Consider the following 19,645-nt stretch of genomic DNA (forward strand, 5'->3'; position numbering starts at 1 on the left):
TTAAATGCTAAAAATATTTATATATATATATATATTTCGGTGTAATTTGGGGCCGGGAACCAATTAATTGGTTTTCCATTATTTCTTATGGGGAAAATTCGATCAGAACTCAAACTTTTTAGCATTCGGTCCGGAGTTCTGAACGGATTAATTTTGAGTTCTGAGGTACCACTGTGTGTGTGTGTGTGTGTGTGTATATATATATATATATATACATACACACACACACACACACACACACACACACACAGTGGTACCTCGGTTCTCGAACTCACTAGAACCCGAATTTCTAGAAAGTCAAACAAACCAGTTTGACCTAGAACTCGATCTGAATATCAGAAGTCGAACCGTGAACGCTGACCTAATATAAATTGTACGCGCCAGGAAATGAGTCATACTACAATGCAATTCTTACTTGAATGCCTTCTTCACAGGCTGGACGATTAACCAAATAAAGCAGCGCAACATTACAGTAACTAACAATAAATAAACCACTAACTTACGTGTACTATTAGAGCATTTATGTCATAAGAACATAAGAACATAAGAACTATACAAACGAGAGGAGGCCATTCGGCCCATCGAGCTCGCTTGGGGAGAACTTAACTAATAGCTCAGAGTTGTTAAAATCTTATCTAGCTCTGATTTAAAGGAACCCAAGGATTCAGCTTGCACTACGTTATCAGGAAGACTATTCCATACTCTGACTACACGCTGTGTAAAGAAGTGCTTCCTTAAATCCAGTTTGAAATGTTCTCCCGCTAATTTCCACCTATGGCCACGAGTTCTTGTATTTGAACTAATGCTGAAGTAACTATTCGGTTGAACAGCATCCAAACCTGTTAGAATCTTATAGACCTGGATCATGTCCCCCCTCAGTCTCCTTTGCTTGAGGCTGAACAGATTTAGCTCAAATAACCTTTCCTCGTATGACATTCCTCTAAGACCAGGAATCATTCTTGTGGCCCTACGCTGCACCTTTTCTAAGGCCGCTATGTCCTTTTTAAGATATGGTGACCAAACCTGTACACAATATTCTAGGTGAGGTCTCACCAAGGAATTGTATAATCTTAGCATTACCTCCCTTGACTTAAACTCCACACACCTGGAGATGTACCCCAACATCCTATTGGCCTTTTTTATTGCATTCATTTAAACTTTATTTTACCAGGTAAATTAACTGAAAACCAGTTCTCACTGCTTTACATGATATTCGGGAGAAATAGCAGATTACGCATTGGAACTGCCTGGGATACAAACGTCATGCATGTAACTAAACTCTTCAGCCAATAAGGGCAATGGTGTGTCGTCACGGAGGCGGTTCCAGTTTGTGCAGCCGGGTGAGAGGTCGCAATGCATCTAACCATAATGCATTGTGGCAGGATCGATTCAGAATGCGTTGCTTTACGCCAGGGCTGTAAGCAAGTCGAACGCGCTCAATGACCGGACTGGGGAAACAAACTGAAACGCGGATTTAATACAGAGGACTAATGACAACAACCAGAAACAGCTGATCACATGGGGATCCCACACGAGGTTAACGAGGGGGCGTGGCACACGGAAGGAGCGGACGATCGGGGCAGGACAGGGGTAATGTTGGGATAAGATCTTTATCGTTTTGGAAGCCATTAAGAAAAAAATGCTCTTCTTGTTTTATCCTGTTCATTTTGTGTTTAAATGCTAAAAAAAAATCACATTTAGGTGTAATTTTGACTTTGATGATCTCTGTGACTAATTAATTGGTTTTCCATTATTTCTTATGGGAAAAATTCGATCAGAACTAGAACTTTTTAGGGTTCGATCCGGAGTCCGGAACGGATTAAGTTCGAGAACCGAGATACCGCTGTGTGTGTGTGTGTTATATTATATATGTGTTTACACACACACAAACACGCATATATGTATATATATATATATATATATATGCGTGTTTGTGTGTGTGTAAACATATGGAGTGGTCTCTTAATTTTTCCCAGAGCTGTATTCCTATTGAGACTACATACATATTTAGAATAAACTCATACCTTGGATTTCGACATGAAGCAGTTTTTCAGCTGTGCCAAATGTGTTGCTGAGCTGGACTTTATACTTCCCTGTGTTTGTCTCACGCTGTGCATTCTTAATGATAAGATGGGTATAATGTTTTGTGTTTTCAATGATGACATTCTCAGTTGGTTGCAGAGGTACATTGTTGTGAAGCCACGTGATCTTTGGCTCGGGGCGACCAATGTACATAACATGTAGACGTAGGCTTGCACCACACACAATATGATATATTTCTTTCAAAGGATATTCAGGAGAAAGCATCGGAGCAGCCTCAAAAATGAGACTTCCACTGGTTTCAGTTTCTCCTGCTTCATTGATAGCTTTGCATGTATAAACTCCTTCATCATCTTGTTGATTTGATGTTATTGTCAGTGAATGGTTGCGACCATCGGAGTTCATCTCATATTTTTTTCCCTGAAGTAATTCTTTTCCATGTCTATACCACTTGATAACAGGAAGAGGTCTTCCAGTGATCTGACACTTCAGTGTGCCTGGCTGTCCAAGCTTAGTTGTTGCATCTTCCATTTCTTTTATAATACTTGGTTTATGTACGACTGTGAAAAGTACACATGAGATATATGAAATTAGACCTTGCCCTGAATATATGTCAAACTAATGACAGAATGTGATAAAACTTGCAAAATAATATAATACTACTCCACAATCACTAAAATGATACCCAGTGTCACATCAATAAGTCTGTTACTAATGAAATAATTGTACACTTCAGTTAAAATGTCTCTGATTAAATCTTTTTCCTGAGCATCTAATATGTCAGGTAGATAGCAAGTTTTTTTTTTTCATTTCATATAAGCATATTGCAAATGATCATTATTAATGTATAAACTTTTCATGAAACAATCTAGAAAAGAGGTTAGATATTGTATGTAGCTAAATGTATATTGTAATGCACACTGTATGTAGCAATATGCATTACACATATTTAAAGTATATAAACTGCTGAATATTTAACCAAAATGTATAATTTACAAAAAGTAAAGGAAAATACGGAAGAGGATTAGGGCCACCATGAAAATATTATTTGAATTCTGACTTTAATGTCAGAATTCTGACTTTTTTCTCAGAATTCTGACTTTTTTTCTAAACTCATAATTCTGAGATTAAAGTCAGAATTCTGAGATTAAAGTTAGACCGGGATTGTGTTTCAACCAACCATGAAGAGTCACAGTCACAGAGTTTTCAACTATTTGGTTGAAACAAAATCCCGGTCTGGACTTTTACTCTCTGGACCTGAATTACCCAACTCTGCAAGCGAAGTTACTGTAAACTTAAATATACACCTTGTGTCAGCAATTAAGCAACTCATCTGCCAAGATACTCTTGCCCATATGGTGTATTTGTATGCTTGCTATAGAGTCAGAGCATGTTGGAAAGTATTGCTTCTGAGTGAGAATGGAGAGGGATAAAATAGCACCAAACTTAGCAGCTATGATTATCTTGCAGAAACAAATGGTCGGTCCTCTCTGTCTAATGGAGGAAAACTTTAGAGTAATGTAATAGATGATAGATGGTATATCAATGAAGCCCTAACTACAACAGTAACATAATTGTTCCTGTTAACATTGAAATGTTACTGTTAAAGCTTAAAAAACATGACTAAAATTTAATGGCCGTGACAGTCGAAGTTGCATATTCATACCACTCAGTTTGGTTTTTATGCCAACGGTAGTTCTGCGTGGTCTGCTGATTCCAGCTTCATTTTCAGCAAATACTCTAAATTCATATTCCGTAGCCTCTAAAAGACAAGTCATGGTGAACACTGTGTCTTTCAATCGTTCTTTGTTGCACTTCTTCCAAGTACTTTCTCCAGATTTTCTGTATTCAACCCAGTAGCCAAGGATCTGTTTTCCCCCATCATATCTGGGGGGCTCCCAACGAATAGAAATGCAGTCTTTGGTCACATTTACAGTATCAGTCTCTCCTGGCTGACCTGGTTTGTCTTGAAAGAAAAGCAAGAGACCATAACAATATGATATGCAATGTGAATATTCTCAAAATTTAATTATTAGTTGTAGTAGCATTAACTTAAATTTTGTATCATGCATGTTTGCTACATATTGAGAGAGTTTATTTAATAATCACAATATGCTTCAGTACTTTATTTAAAGGTAAAAGACTTCCTTCATTCATTCATTCATTCATTCATTCATTCATTCTTCACTTACCAAATGGATCTTTGCATAAAACCAATTCTGATATGGGTCCTGGCAAGCTCTCACCAATATCATTTTTGGCAATCACACGGAATTGATATTCCTTCTCAGCAATGAGTCCAGTGAGTTTGTATGTGTTAGCCGTGACATGTGTGTCATGACGCACCCAATTTTCATTGAATCTCTCCCTGCGTTCAACATAATAGGCAGTGACACAGGAACCACCGTCATTTTTGGGCCTGCCCCACAATAGAGAAACTGAATTGTCTGTGACATCCAGAATTTCTGGAGGGTTACTTGGAGGATCCGGTGGACCTGAGGCAAAAAAAAATGTTATTAAATAATAATTATACAAAATAATATATAACATAAATGCAAAATGTTATTTAAGCACATAAGTGTGAAGTAAAAATAATATTTACTTACAGAGAGGTGTCTTTGGTGTGACAGATTCTTCTGATTTTAGAGATTTACTAATGCCAAACTTATTCACAGCTGTCACCTTGAAGTGATACTCAACATTTTCTTGCAATCCCTTGACAACCAGAGATGTGTCTACAACTTTTGAGTCCACAGTGTACCAAGCCAAATTAGGGATCTCTCGTCTTTCAACAATGTAGCTATGTATATCAGAACCGCCATCATCTATAGGAGCTTTCCAAGTCAGTCGGACAGAGCAAGCCTGAATGTCATTAATTTGAAGAGGACCTTGTGGTGGATCTGGTGGCCCTATGACTTTCACGTTGATGCTAACAAATTTTTTGCCACATTTGTTTTGCAATACAAGGTTATATACTCCAGTGTCATTTCTTTGGGCTTCCTTAATTACAAGCTCAGTCAGATCTTCACTGGAAGCAATCATTGCCCTACGAGAAATGTCATGTCCTTCTTTTGTCCACATGCATGTTGGTATTGGTTTGCCCCTGATGGGAATAGATAACCTAATGACTCCACCTCGTCTGACAACAAATCCATCCTTGTACTTAGCCTCCAGGTCATGATCAGGGGATTCTAGAAAAGAAGAGTACAGCAATTACATAAAATTTAGCATTTATTACTGAATAATATGTAATTTTTTTGCTGTGTGCTGACTTACCAAGCATTTCTGTAATTTTGACTGTTCCTGGGATTTCAGCAGGTTCCCCAGATCCTCCAGCATTGCATGCCGAAACACGGAACTTGAATTCAGCTCCCTGGGGCATTTGTGTCAGTGTGTATTCACAGATTAATGAGGGTGTTGTGTTACATTTAATCCATTGAAACGTTCCGACCTTCTGCATTTCTATTAAGTATCCAGCAACTTTGGAACCACCCTCATCGTCTGGAGGACTCCAGGCCAGAGAAACAGATGTTGTGGTGGTATCTGTGACTCTTGGATTCTGTGGTGAGTCTGGTGGGTCTGTGACATTTAAAAAAAAAAAAAACAACACAAACATATTTTTTACAGCCAATTTTGAGGGGAAAAAACTATATTCTTATATATGTATTCAGTTAAGGTCAAGAGATGACATACCGATAGGATCAGATGCAACTGCTGTTTTAGAAACAAAACTCGGTTTTCCAGTGCCTTTAGAATTTATAGCAGTAACTCGGTGCTCATATTCAAGGCCTTCAATTAGGCCACTAGATCTATATCTTGTCTTTGTCACTGGATTCTTGTTGGCACGTATCCATCTGTCAGACCTAACCTCCTTACGCTCAACAATATATCCAGATATTTCAAATCCACCATCTTCCTCTGGTGGGTGCCACGCAATTGTCATGCCATCCCGAGAAACATCAAACACTTCAGGTCTTCCTGGTGGCCCTGGTATTGCTATATGAAAAGGAGCAAAGGGTACAATTTGTTTTTTTTTTTCACAGTAAGATTTAAATAATTTGAACATAGGTAGCCTTTCAAAAACTTACTTTTATTGCTCTTGCAGATCACAATATCAGACTGTAAGAAAGATCCTGTTCCAAAGCGATTAGTTGCAGCAACTCGGAACACATATTCATTGCCCTCCGTTAATCTGTTCAACTTAAATGTAGTTCTGCTGACAGATTCAGACACAGGCAACCATCCTGGGCGATGAGCATCCCTTTGCTCAACAACATAGCCACAAACTGGGGCACCTCCATCCCTCTCAGGTGGATCCCAGCTTATAGTAATCGATGTAGTATCACATTCAACAATCCTAATTGGGCCTCTTGGTTCATCAGGTTTGGCTAGTTTGGGGAAAATTGTTCATCTTGAATATTTAAAGACTTAATACATTTTTTGAAAATGTGATGACTGTGGTTATATCGGAATCTTACCAAGAATGATGACTTTGATGATCTCTGTGACAGTGCCTACAGCATTCTTCACTTCAAGGGTATAATCGCCTGTGTCATCAATTGTGGCGTCACAAACTGTCAGTTCAGAGTAAGTTTTTGTGGTCACAATTTTGACCCGGTCACGTACCCTCATCTTTACATCACCAAAGTACCATGAACAAACTGGAGCAGGACTCCCAGCAATTGGTACATGGAGCTCAACTGATTTTCCTGATAGTACATTAACAATCTTCTGAGGAATTCCAGAGAGATCAATCTTAGGTAAAACTGCAAAACAGATTTCAGAAGATTAGAAGAAACATCAATACATGAACATATAATCACTTCTAAAAGATGAAAAAAAATACCTTTTTGTTCCTGGACAGTTACTGCTGTCACCGTCTCTCTTGGTTCACTAACTCCTCTGCAGTTTATGGCCCTTACCCTGAAGAGGTATTGATCATTCTCATTAAGTGATACAACAGTATGCTGAAAGTCAGTTGTTTTTAAAGTGGCCACCTTCATCCATTTCTCCGTTCCGAATCTGCAAGCCTCAATGACGTATCCAGTAAGCCTACTGCCACCATCATGAAGTGGTTTGTCCCATGCGAGTGTTACAGTGGATTTTGTTACATCCATAACTTCAAGTTTTTGTGGAACCATCGGCACCTCACATACGAGAACAACATCACTGGATTCACGTGGCTCACCAATGCCATAAATATTTTCTGGAAAGACCCTAAAATAATAAAGCATTCCTTCTGGCAGTCCAGTGACTTTATATGATGTCTTATGGCACTTAGATGTTACTGTCTTGTAGGCTCTCATTGATGCTTCTCGTCTCTCAACAATATAATTATTTACTGGAGCACCACCATCAACACTTGGGGCATCCCATGTAATGACAGCGGAACTGTCTGTTATATCCTTAATATTAAGTGGACCTGGTGGTCCAGGAGTATCTAGATGAAAGAAAATACGTTTTAGGATTCACCTTCATCCACAAAATATACATAAATAAACAAATAATAACATGACAGAAAGCACTAATGTTTTTAATGCATACCGTAAATCTTCACAAGGATGGTTGCTGTTTTCTTGCCTGATGGATTCTCAGCCTCAACAGTGTATTGGCCAGCATCATATCGATTTACTTTATTAATTGTCATAGTTGTATGAGTGTCGGTTACTTCAATGAATCCTCGGCTCTGGAGATCTACACCAGGTTTACTCCACTTGACCTCAGGGACAGGCCGTCCAGTTACAGTTACAAAAAGGCGAAGGGAACCACCAGCTCTCAAGCAGATGGTCTTCTTCAACTCATCATCAATCTCAAGATCTGGTATTTCTGAGAAAATGGTAATGGACCATTTAAAATCAAATAACTTTAATGTAATAACTATTTTAATTAAATATATCTAGCAATCCCACCTAATAGCAGTAAATTCCATTTCTCTCTTTTAAGTGCTTATAGCTAGCTGGAAATGCATGAAAACTTTGGATATTTAACATAACATTTGCAAAAATGAAATCCATCCATCAATCAAGCCATCCATCCATCCATCCATTTCCAGTTAATGAATGGGTGAATGCATGGATAATTGACTGAAGTGCGCTATGCCAGATTTTATGCAAAACTGTTTTTATCTAAAAAACACTGAAGTCTATTTTCTCCACTCATAAAGTATGTCAGTCTGTCAGCGAAAAAAGACTTCTTACTCACCAGTTCTTTCCAAAGGTTCACTGGCTGTACAGGCGTCACTGAATTCACCGACACCATTAACATTAACTGCAGCTACTCTAAAGCTATACTTTGTCTTATAAGTGAGGCCAGTTGCAGTGTATTCTGAGATTCTGATCAGTTTTTCATGAACTTTGCTCCACTGCTCCCTTCCATCTTCTCGAACCTCTAAAATATATCCAATAACATCAGCACCTCCATCCTGCACTGGTCTTGTCCAAACAAGACTTATACTGTCTGTAGTGGTATCTACCACACGTGGAATAGATGGGGGAGCTGGAGTATCTGTAAAAAAAAATAAAAAATAATTAGGAATGTCTGACTTAAAAGCTTAGTGCCAACATAATGTTTTTCAATGTTCAATAATTTTCCACTTACATGTTGGTTCCCTACAAGAAGCATAGAGTGAAACTGCACTGGGCTCACTTTCACCCGCTGCATTTACAGCTGTAACACGGAACTGGTAAATGTTGCCCTCTAGAAGACCATAAATCTTAAAACTTGTGTCTGTGATTGTGAGATCTTTGTTAACTTTGATCCACCTCACACTTTTTCTTTCACGTTTTTCCACAAGATAGTTACTGATTTCACTGCCGCCATCAGATTCAGGTTTTGACCACTGAATAATGGCAAAATCTTTTCCAACGTTAATGATTTCAGGTACTCCAGGAGGTGAAGGGATTGCTGTTGTAAGAAAATAGCATAATAAGTAACCCAAACTTATCTGTGAGATAAAAGGGGTAGAAACTGTGTACTTACTGAAAAGGTTCCGGGCAACAATTGATTCAGATTGCAGTGGAACACCTGGGCCGTACTTGTTCACACCTCGGACACGAAAGACGTATTCAAGGTTCTTGATCATATTTGTAATAATACAAGAAAGAGCCTTGCATTCAGCTTCCACTATTACCCAGTTAAGTCTATTGGTGTCACGTCGTTCAACAATATAGTGGGAGATTGGGTCTCCACCATCCTCCATGGGTATTTCCCAGGAAACTGTGCATTTTCGCTCAGTCACTCCTGTAATTGTAATCTTCTTGCAAGGCCCAGGAGTGTCTGACAAGTGAGTGTCACAATTACTGCAAAGCATTTCATAAATCATGCTTAATATAAAGTTTTAAGTCGGCATATACTTACCTAGCACTTTAACATTGACAGCAGCTGTCTTGACTCCACTGGCATTCTTTACAGTCAGAATGTATTTTGCAGAATCATTTCTATCACAGAACTTGATAATAGCCATAGCACGGCTCTTTGTATACTGCAGGGTATACTTTTCACAAAGCTCTAGTTCTTTGTCTCCCTTTGCCCAGAAGACTTTCGGTTCAGGTTTACCACCAATGGCGGCATCAAGAACCAGGTCTGACCCAGCTCTGATAGTGACAGTGTCTGTGAGAAGTTTACTGTCAAGCTCTGCCACAGGAGGCTCTATATGTAGAGACACAAAGCATTGTTACTTTCCAGTTTAAACAGACATTTTAAATTAATGTATAGAAAATATAATTGAATATCTTACGATATTCAGCCTTGCATGTCACAGGCCCCGTTGATTCTGAAGGCAAACTGTAGACTCCATCTGCATTCTTGGCAATAACTCGGAACTCATACACTTCTCCTTCACCTAGTGCTGTTATAGTAAAACTTGTGTCTGTAATGTTTGTGTAGTTGCACTTGAGCCAGCGACCATCTCCAGTAGCACTGTATGGTTTGCGTTCCACAATATAACCTACTATTTCTCTGCCACCATCATTCAGTGGCACAGACCATTTGATCGACACAGTTGATTTTGTCAGGTCAGTCACTTCTGGCTTTCCTGGAGGGTCTAAATATGCAATAGGTAGGGAATAAATATTTAATTTATTTTGCAAGACATTTCATGTGGTAATATTTTTTCAAAGAAATTTTGCACTTACCCACTGGATTCTGAGCCACCATCCTTCTTGATGCTTCACTAGCTTTACTCAGACCAGAAGCATTCATTGCATATACTCTGAATTGGTATTCAAGACCTTCAACAAGATTGTTTACTTTGTAGCAGCATTCAAAACATGGGACCTTGTTGTCTCTCACCCAAAGGATGGTGTTGCGTTCTTTCCTCTCAATCCAGTACCCAGTAACCTTACTGCCACCATCATGATATGGTTCTTCCCAGCGAATGCTAATACAGTTTGCAGTAACAGAGAATACTTCTGGTCGTGTTGGTGCACTTGGGGGAACTGCAATTAACATTACATTGACAATCAGCATTTAGTTTACTTGCTAAAAACCATCACCCATTATCAAAGTAAATTGTACTCACCAAATGGATTTTCAGCTACAATAGTTTCAGATTCAGTAGGTTTGCTGACACCAAATCTGTTTTCAGTAGATATACGGAATGTGTACTCCATGTATTTAACAAGATGGGTGATTTTAATTGTTCTGTACTTTACGCTGGAGTTCACAAGTTGCCAAGCACTTGAGCCAGATTCACGCTTTTCAACAATATAGTTAGTGATATCACTTCCACCATCATCTTCAGGTTCTTCCCATGACAGTACACAGGATTCTGATGTGATTGATGAAACTTCAATTGGTCTACATGGTGCACTAGGCCTTCCGATGACATTTACTGTAATAGTAAATGTCTTGGTTCCTGCAATGTTTTCGAGGGTAAGGTAGTATTTTCCTCCATCACCTCTCATACAGTCTTTCACTGATAAGGTGGTCCTGTTCTTCACTGTCTTTATTGAGACTCTGTCTGTTTTTTTCAGTCTCATCTCCTCTAGTTTCCAAATTACATTAGGAGTCGGTCTACCACTAATGGGAACATCAATGGTGAAAGTTCCTCCAGTCTTACATGTGATGAGCTGATTTGTGATGCCACTAAGATCAGCAGTTGGTTCAATGCAGGGTTCTTTTATAATCACAGAGCTAAATGCTTCTCGTGCATCACTGATGCCAGCATCATTCTTAGCCTTCACACGAAATTCATATTCTGCATTTTCCGTAAGACCATCAACTACCATGGTTAAGGATTTAGCATGACCACCAATAACCCATTTGTCAGAGCCCTTTATTTTGGTTTCAACAATATAGCCTGTGATGCGACTTCCACCATCATGTTCAGGTTTCAACCAAGTCAATGTTGCAGAAGAATCTGTTGTATCAGTAATATCCAGTCGTTTAGGTGGAGCTGGTTCTGCAGTGGCAATAACTGGATCTGGCATTTCATATACTTCACCTGATCCATACTGATTTTCAGCAAACACCTTGAAAAAGTATGGCACACCTTCTAAGAGATCATTAACCCTCAAATGTTGTAGAACACATTTGCTACTGACTTGTTGCCAGGTACGACGACTAGCTTCTCGTTTTTCTACAATGTAATGAAGGACACGGGATCCACCATCATTAATTGGGGCATCCCACATAAGTGTCAGAGCTCCTCTTGTAACATCTTTCAAAGTAATTGATCCTGGGGGTCCAGGTGTATCCAGCACCTTCACTGTAAATGTAATTGATTTGCTTCCACTACTGTTTTCAAGAGAAAGAGAGTACTTTCCAGAATCATATTTGTTACAGTTGTCAATTGTTAAGGTGCTAAAATTTTCTGTAGTATTAATACCTGCCATTACACTAAACTCTCCTAACTCTTTCTTCCATGTAGTCACAGGGGCAGGATTTCCTTTAAATCCTACATGAAGATGGATGGTGGTGCCCTTCTTCACAATATGTGTCTGTTTGAAGCTGGCATCAATGTCTATTTCTGGTGATGCAAGTCTGTCCAGAGCTTTTGTTGGTTTAAGTATTTCACGGGTTTCTCCCCTTCCAGCTCCATTTACTGCACAGACGCGGAAATTATATTCTTCATCAGGCTCCAAATCAGTTGCAGTATATTTAGTGTTGGTGCAATTTTCAGCATTTATTTTATGCCAGTCTCCAGAGCTTACTTTACACATCTCAATAATATAACCACTGATCTCCATACCACCATCAGACAAAGGTTTGGTCCATTCTAGTCTGACAGAGGTCTTTGAGGAATCAGTTACATTTATGACAGTCGGAGCACTAGGAGTGCTTATTGGCTTACTACATCTTATAAATTCTGATGTGTTGCTAGGTGATCCGATCCCAGCATCATTGACAGCTGATACGCGGAATTGATATTCACTGCCCTTAGTGAGATTTGTTACTTTGTGCAATGGCTCAGTGATGGGTATTTTTGATAAAACCTTCATCCAATGCATTTTCTTTTTCTCACGTATTTCGAGAAAGTAATTCTTTATTTCATTTCCACCATCATATTTTGGTATTGTCCAAGTGAGCATTATGCTATCTCCAGTAATACTGGTAGGATCAGGGGTTCCTGGAGCTTCTGGGACAGCTGTAGGAAAACAAATATTTAGCATTAAGGTAATATGGTTTAATTGGATTTTTACATAGCTTAAAATTTTAATTCCATATTTAATTTAAGTGTAGCTTACCAAATTGCATTTGTATAGTGATGGGATCAGATTCCAACGATCTGCCCGCACCAAACTTGTTGACTGCAGAAACCCGAAATTGATATTCATTGCCCTTGATCAACTTACAGACCGTATATGAGCAGTTTTCACAATGGTCTGCAACAAGAGTCCAAGAAACCTTTGACGTCTCACGTTTCTCAATAATGTAATTAGTGATAGCAGAACAACCATCATTTTTAGGTGGATTCCATGAGAGTGTTACTCTGTCCTCTGAGATATTTGTAAAAACAATTGCTCCTGCTGGTTCTCCAGGTGAATCTACATTAAATATAAAATAATTTACAAAGTAAATCATTTTAAGGTGGTGTTATACAAATGCAATATAACTAACCAAAAGACCAACAAAAAACACACACACACACACACACACACTATATATATATATATATATATATATATATATATATATATATTTTGTATTTCCTCATAAGAAGTTTTTTATTATTATTTGTAATTTATTATTTTTTAAGTTATTTACATAAATCTAACTATCCATTCATATTTTTTACATTAATCCCATAGCTAAACTGCATTAATTAGAAATTAAATGTAAAATATATCTTTTGCTTATTTGCAGCTTGTAAATCAAATACCTCTCTGTTGGAATTGATTGACACACATACGTACCTAAGACTTGTACGTGAATATCCTCTTTTTTACTTCCTGAGGCATTCTTGGCCTCTACGCTATATATTCCACAATGGTTACGGTCAGCATCTCGGATGAACAGCATGCTTGACCCATTGGTTGTCGTGATATCAATCATCATTCTCCTGTCAATTTCTTTTCCATCCTTAAACCACTTGACATGAGGTTTAGGGCGTCCAGTGACATTAACCTTAAGTCTGATATTATCTCCTGCTTTGACTGTGAGACCCTCAAAATACTCCTTTCCAAAATCAATGTTGGGAGCAACTGAAAATAGGACATAATAATTATTTATACATCTTGCAGAATAGTTAAATATATAAAAGGTGTATTTCCTCAAAATAGTTTACACAAAATGTTTTGCATACCGCTTTCATCTCTAACTACAATATAGCCAGAAGACTGGGAAGGTGGACTGGTTGTTCCAATTGCATTTCTGGCAAACACTCTGAACTCATAGCGTTCTCCACATGTAAGGCCAGTAACTGTAAACTGGCACTCAGCAACATCTATGAAGTTGCATTTCAACCAGCGATCTTTGCCTTGCCGTTTCTCAACACTGTAAGCAACAATTTTGCTGCCTCCATCATGTTTAGGAGCATCCCACTTTAGTGTGACCGATTCACTTGTTACATCGCTGTAGTCAGGAGTTCCTGGTGGATCTAAATGTATGGAAGTTGGGAAAAATGCATGATCAATTGTAATAATTCAAATTACTTCAAAGGTATGAATATTAAATACTTGAAAGAAAAGGAAAATTAAGATAACTAAAAACAGGGAATGAAAAACTGTCAGCTTACCAACTGGAGATGCAGCCATAGTGAGCTTACTGGCTTCACTGACTCGACTGATGCCACAGTCATTCTGTGCAGAGACCCTGAATTGATACTCAAGTCCTTCAATGAGGCCAATAATTCTGTAATCTCTTTCTTTTATTATTGTTAGGTTTACTTTCTGCCACATAATACTGTTCTTCTCTTTCTTTTCAATATGGAAGCCCATTATTGGGGAGCCACCATCAAAAACTGGTGCATCCCACCGAATGTTCATGCCATCATTTGTAACATTGTAAATGACTGGCTTTCCTGGGGCACCTGGTGGTCTGTACTGGTGTTTAGCGATCACATTTTGCGAAAAGAGGGGCTCACTCACACCATATCTATTTTCTGCACAAACTCTGAATTGATATGCCACTCCTGCAATCAAGTTGGGTATCTTAAATGTTGTTCCAGTTACATTTGAACATGCCATCTTCCAATCAGTTTGGGAAATATCACATTTCTCCACAGTGTAGGAAGTGATTTCTCCACCCCCATCATCATTTGGTTCATCCCAAGATATTATTATGCTCTCTGCTCTAATTTCATCCAATCGTATTGGGCTAGTAGGCTTTGAAGGTGGTCCAAGTGTAATGACTTTTATGTGGAAAAGCTTCCTAAACACTTTGTTGTCGAGAGCTAGAGTATATTTTCCAGCATTATGCTTTGTTAAATTTTTAATCATAAGAGTAATTTTGTCAGCTGTTCTTTTGAACCGAACCTGTTGACTTTCTTTCAGTGGTAAGTTGTCCTTTAGCCACTCCATGCCTGGTCTTGGTTTCCCTTTGTATGGTAACTCAATATGTACATTATGTCCAATACGCACATGGATTTCTCCTTTTGGGTAACCTGATAGGTCTGCCTCAGGTGGAATAATAAACTCCTTAACAGTGATAGGTCCAAATTCAGTGAAGTCACTTTGCCCTTTCTCATTCTTGGAGCATACTCTGAACTCCATCACTGCTAATTCTTTAAGATTTTTGACCTCATATTCACATATTTTGCTGGTACCAGCAAATGCCCATTCTTCTTCATCCTTTAGTCTCTTTTCAATTACATAGTCAGATATTATGCTGCCACCGTCATGATCAGGCTTACTCCACTGTAAAGCTACTGATGCTTTAGTGGAATCTTTCATTAATATATCTTTAACTGGTCCAGGTGTTTCAGTGGCCCTAACAGGTTCTGTTGTTTCACAAAGATCACCAACTCCATGTTCATTCTCTGCTGACACACGGAAGAAATATAGTGATTTCTCTGAGAGATCTTCAATATCATATGTTGTACTGGAACACTTTGTGGTTACACTTGAATATGACCGCTTTGTAGAGTCTCTCTTCTCTATTATGTAATTAGCAACTGGTGCACCACCATCAAGAAGGGGTGCTTCCCAGCTGAGTGTGACTTTCCCACGAGTGACCTTTTTTACTGTCAGTTTCTGGCAAGCTGATGGAGTGGCAAGTACTTTAACAGATATTGTTACTGTCTTCGGCGTTCCAACACCATTTTCAAATTCAAGACGATATTTGTTCGTGTCATTGCGAGTAACTTGTCGAATGAAAACTACAGTTGAAGATTCACTGTTGCGGATGTCATATCTTGGATCACAGCTTATGTCCTTGTCTCCTATTTTCCAGGTGATGCTTGGGGCAGGCCTGCCTTTGAGTGGAACCATGATTTCCACATCAGTCCCAGCTTTCACTGTATATTGAGTTCTCATAGTAACATCAACGTCTACCTCAGCTTCCGCTGTTCAAAATAATAAAAGTATTGGTTATTTTCAACCTTTTTTACAAACGAAAAATAGCAAAATAACATTTTGCAAATCATACCAAGAATATCTTCAGCTTGCACTGGCTCAATCATCTCAAGTGGTTTTCCACGTCCAGCACAGTTAACAGCAGTTACACGGAAGAAGTAGTCAATTCCAGGTTTCAAGTGTGACACCACATACTCTGTTGTTCTAACTTCACCCTTGGAGCTAATGATGACCCATTCATTTTCCTCAGCCAATCTCTTTTCAATAACATAACTAGTGATCTCACTACCACCATTATATTGTGGCTTTCCCCAGCCAAGTGTGATTGATGTTTTTGTTGAGTCAAGGACTTTAATTTTGGTTGGCTCATCTGGTGGATCTATAAAAATAAAATATTGTTTATCACGTTATCACATTAAACAAAAGTATTAAAAACAAAAGTTAACATGGATTGTCAGACGACACAATCCTTACCAATTGGATCAGCAGCTCTGTAAAAATCAGAAACATCAGAGTATGGTCCTTCTCCAGCCTGATTCATGGCACAGACGCGATATTGATATTCCTTGCCTTCTATAAGATCCTGTACTTTTTGTGTTACAGCACATATAGTGTCTTTGAACACTTTTTGCCAACGTAAACACTTTTTGTCTCGTTTTTCCAAGCAATATCCAATTACTTCACTGCCACCATCCACGCTTGGTTTCTCCCAGACCACGGTCATTGATGACCTGGTAATGCTAGCTACATATGGCATAGCGGGCTGTCCCGGTGCAACTAAAAAATAAAAAGAGAAGAATGATCTTGTGTTGTTAGTTGTGTCAGGTAACAGCCCTAATTCTGTTTTGTTTTTTACTTTATTTTTACTTACCAAATGCATCTTTAGCAACAACTGGCTCAGATTCTAGAGGGTCACCAATTCCATACTTATTGACACCTCGGACACGGAAGATGTACTCATTGCTTCTGATGAGCTTTTCAACTGATATATAGCATTCCTCTAACTCCTCAGATATTACTGACCATGCAACTCTGCTTGTTTCACGTTTTTCAACAACATAGTGGGTAACTTTGGCACCACCTTCGTCTACTGGAGGATCCCATGTGAAGGTGATCTTATCAGCTGTGATTGTCTTGAACTGAATGGTTCTGCCAGGAGGTCCAGGTTTATCTAATGTAAAGACAAATAACAATAATAATAAGTTTAAAGTTCTAGAAATGATCAGGTGATAGACAAATATAAAAACATGTTTGCAAATGTTCTCAAAAAAAGATAAATCACATTAATATAGTATTAATATAAATTATACTTGTACATAAAGGAAATATACTATACATACTATTATTTTTTAAATGAGATAAATGAACTACAAAACAAATACAAACCGAGAATTTGTACTCTGATTGAAGCTGATGTAGAGCCTGCAACATTTTTGATTTTGATTTCATATGTTCCACTGTCTAGACGATTGGCATCCTTGATGACAATTCCAGATGCATCTGTTGTGTTTTCAATTGAGAGTTGAGCACTTGATACCAATTCTTTTCCGTCCTTATACCACTCAATTACTGGTAATGGCTTAGAAATAATTCCAACTTGAATCTTGACAATGTTTCCAGCCATGAATTTGATGATATCCAAATATTCTGGCGGTAGGTCAATCTCAGGAGCACCTGAATACATGAAAACCATAACAAAAACACTGTAATAATTATTATTCATTATATACATATATAAACAAAGGGATTTAAAAAGGCACATACCATGTGCATCAACACATTTGACTGGTCCTGCAGTAAGAGATGGATTGCTTATGGAACCCAGTGAATTCTTTGCAAAGACTCTGAATTCATAGAACTCTTCTGTAGACAAGCCTGATATGGTAAAATTAGTCTCAGTGACATTAGTGAAGTTAGCCTTTGTCCATCTGCCTTTTGGAGCATCTCTCCTCTCAACAATATATCCTGTAACTTTGCTTCCACCATCATATGGAGGCTTCTGCCAGACAAGAGTGATGGAACTCTTTGTTATGTCAGAGATGCGCACATTAGCTGGAGGCTCTGAAATTCAGAATGAATGTCATGTAAAAATAGAATAGAATGTAAATGCAACAACAGCAGATGAAAGAAATAATTACTAAATGAACACAGGTAAAATAGATTATATACCACAAGCATCAATTGCGAGGACTTCTTCTGAGGTTTTGCTGATTTTGCCAATGCCGGCAGCATTTTCTGCTGCAACCTTGAACTCGTAGATCAAGCCAGGACAAATGTTTGTCACTCTGAACTGTGTGGCATGGATGGGTGTTTTGTTAACCTTCTGCCACACAGTGCTGCTTCTCTCTTTCATATGTAAATGGTATCCAAAAACAGGGTTCCCTCCATCTGAGACCGGTTCATGCCAGCAGACAGTAAGACTCTCCCTTGAAACCATTGTTACCCACGGAGTTGAAGGAGGTCCAGGAATCTCTAAAATTGAAAAGAATCAGAAAAACAATACATTATTTTTTTAGCATACCTTTATATGTTTCTAGCGCATTAGCAAATAAAAAATATATAAATATATTATAATAATAATTATAATAGTAATAATAATTTACTTACTGTATGGAAGTTTGACTGTCACAGCTTTGGAGTCAATATGATCACTGATGCCAAAGCGATTTTCTGCCTTAATTCTGAACTGATACTCCTCCCCTTTGGTCAGCTTAGTTATATGTATTGCACTTCTTGCAGCTGTAGATGACACCTCTGTCCAAGCTGAAGTACTTGTTTCACGTTTCAATATTACATAGTTGGTAACTGGGCTACCACCATTATAGACTGGGGGAAGCCACTGGAGACTCACACTGTCTTCAGAGACATCAATGATTTCAACTGGTCCAACTGGAGTACCAGGTCTATCCAGGACCAAAATATTCACAAAAGTCTTAGTAATTCCCCCCTTGTTGGATGCAATGATGTCGTACCTTCCAGCATCATTTGCAATACTTTCTTTAAGATTAACTATTACATTTTCGAAAGTTACTTCAAAGTTAAATCTCTTTGTTACTTTCATTGCAGCATTATCTTTTGAAATAGTAAGCTTTGGTAGAGGCTTTCCAGTAAGGGGGATTTCAAAGGTGAGATTTGATCCAGCTCTGACGTATACAGTATTATGAGGGAAGTTCTTTAGGTCGAACTCAGGGGATTCTATAAATACAAGAAAAAGCACCATAAAAAGGTTATTGATACTTTATCTTTAAGACATAATCATAACAAAATAAAGAAAAAAAAATTAATAAATTTGTATTACTGACTTAAATTTAAACTGAAAAAACTCACCAAGTTTATCTTTAACAATCACAGGTGTAATTAACTCTTTTGGCTCACTTAGACCAGCATAATTTTCAGCACGGACTCTGAAGAAATATTCAGCATTTTCCTTTAGACCTTGAACAACATAGTGGGTTGTCTTGACCACAGCACACTTCACCCACTTTTTCTGTCCTTTTTCAAGAGCATCAATTAGATAAGTGGTTATCCTGCTACCTCCGTCATGCTCTGGTTTATTCCAAGCTAGTGAAACACTATCCTTTGTTACGTCAGTGACTCCAAACTTTGTGGGCGTGCTGGGTTTTTCTTTAAAAAATAAAAGTGACAAAAACTCA

At 38.3% G+C, this 19,645-nt stretch overlaps 1 protein-coding gene across 1 annotated transcript in view; it reads right to left on the reverse strand.

Annotated features, from left to right (window-relative positions):
- The window catches only part of LOC111838565 (titin-like), a 167,507-nt gene that overhangs the window by 11,006 nt on the left and 136,856 nt on the right, over positions 1-19,645 (reverse strand). The window contains 29 exon segments of the mRNA XM_072700231.1: positions 2,025-2,600; positions 3,707-4,006; positions 4,233-4,535; positions 4,647-5,231; positions 5,317-5,619; positions 5,734-6,036; positions 6,129-6,428; positions 6,519-6,806; positions 6,887-7,480; positions 7,585-7,866; positions 8,242-8,544; positions 8,638-8,943; positions 9,019-9,315; positions 9,397-9,687; positions 9,776-10,081; positions 10,173-10,475; positions 10,559-12,625; positions 12,726-13,025; positions 13,395-13,682; positions 13,784-14,077; positions 14,216-15,982; positions 16,066-16,371; positions 16,467-16,769; positions 16,864-17,163; positions 17,379-17,666; positions 17,757-18,053; positions 18,162-18,464; positions 18,600-19,187; positions 19,320-19,616. Of these exon segments, the coding sequence (XP_072556332.1) occupies positions 2,025-2,600; positions 3,707-4,006; positions 4,233-4,535; positions 4,647-5,231; positions 5,317-5,619; positions 5,734-6,036; positions 6,129-6,428; positions 6,519-6,806; positions 6,887-7,480; positions 7,585-7,866; positions 8,242-8,544; positions 8,638-8,943; positions 9,019-9,315; positions 9,397-9,687; positions 9,776-10,081; positions 10,173-10,475; positions 10,559-12,625; positions 12,726-13,025; positions 13,395-13,682; positions 13,784-14,077; positions 14,216-15,982; positions 16,066-16,371; positions 16,467-16,769; positions 16,864-17,163; positions 17,379-17,666; positions 17,757-18,053; positions 18,162-18,464; positions 18,600-19,187; positions 19,320-19,616 (13,038 nt within the window).

This window comes from Paramormyrops kingsleyae, chromosome 16, assembly GCF_048594095.1.
Source record: "Paramormyrops kingsleyae isolate MSU_618 chromosome 16, PKINGS_0.4, whole genome shotgun sequence".
Lineage (NCBI taxonomy): Eukaryota > Metazoa > Chordata > Actinopteri > Osteoglossiformes > Mormyridae > Paramormyrops > Paramormyrops kingsleyae.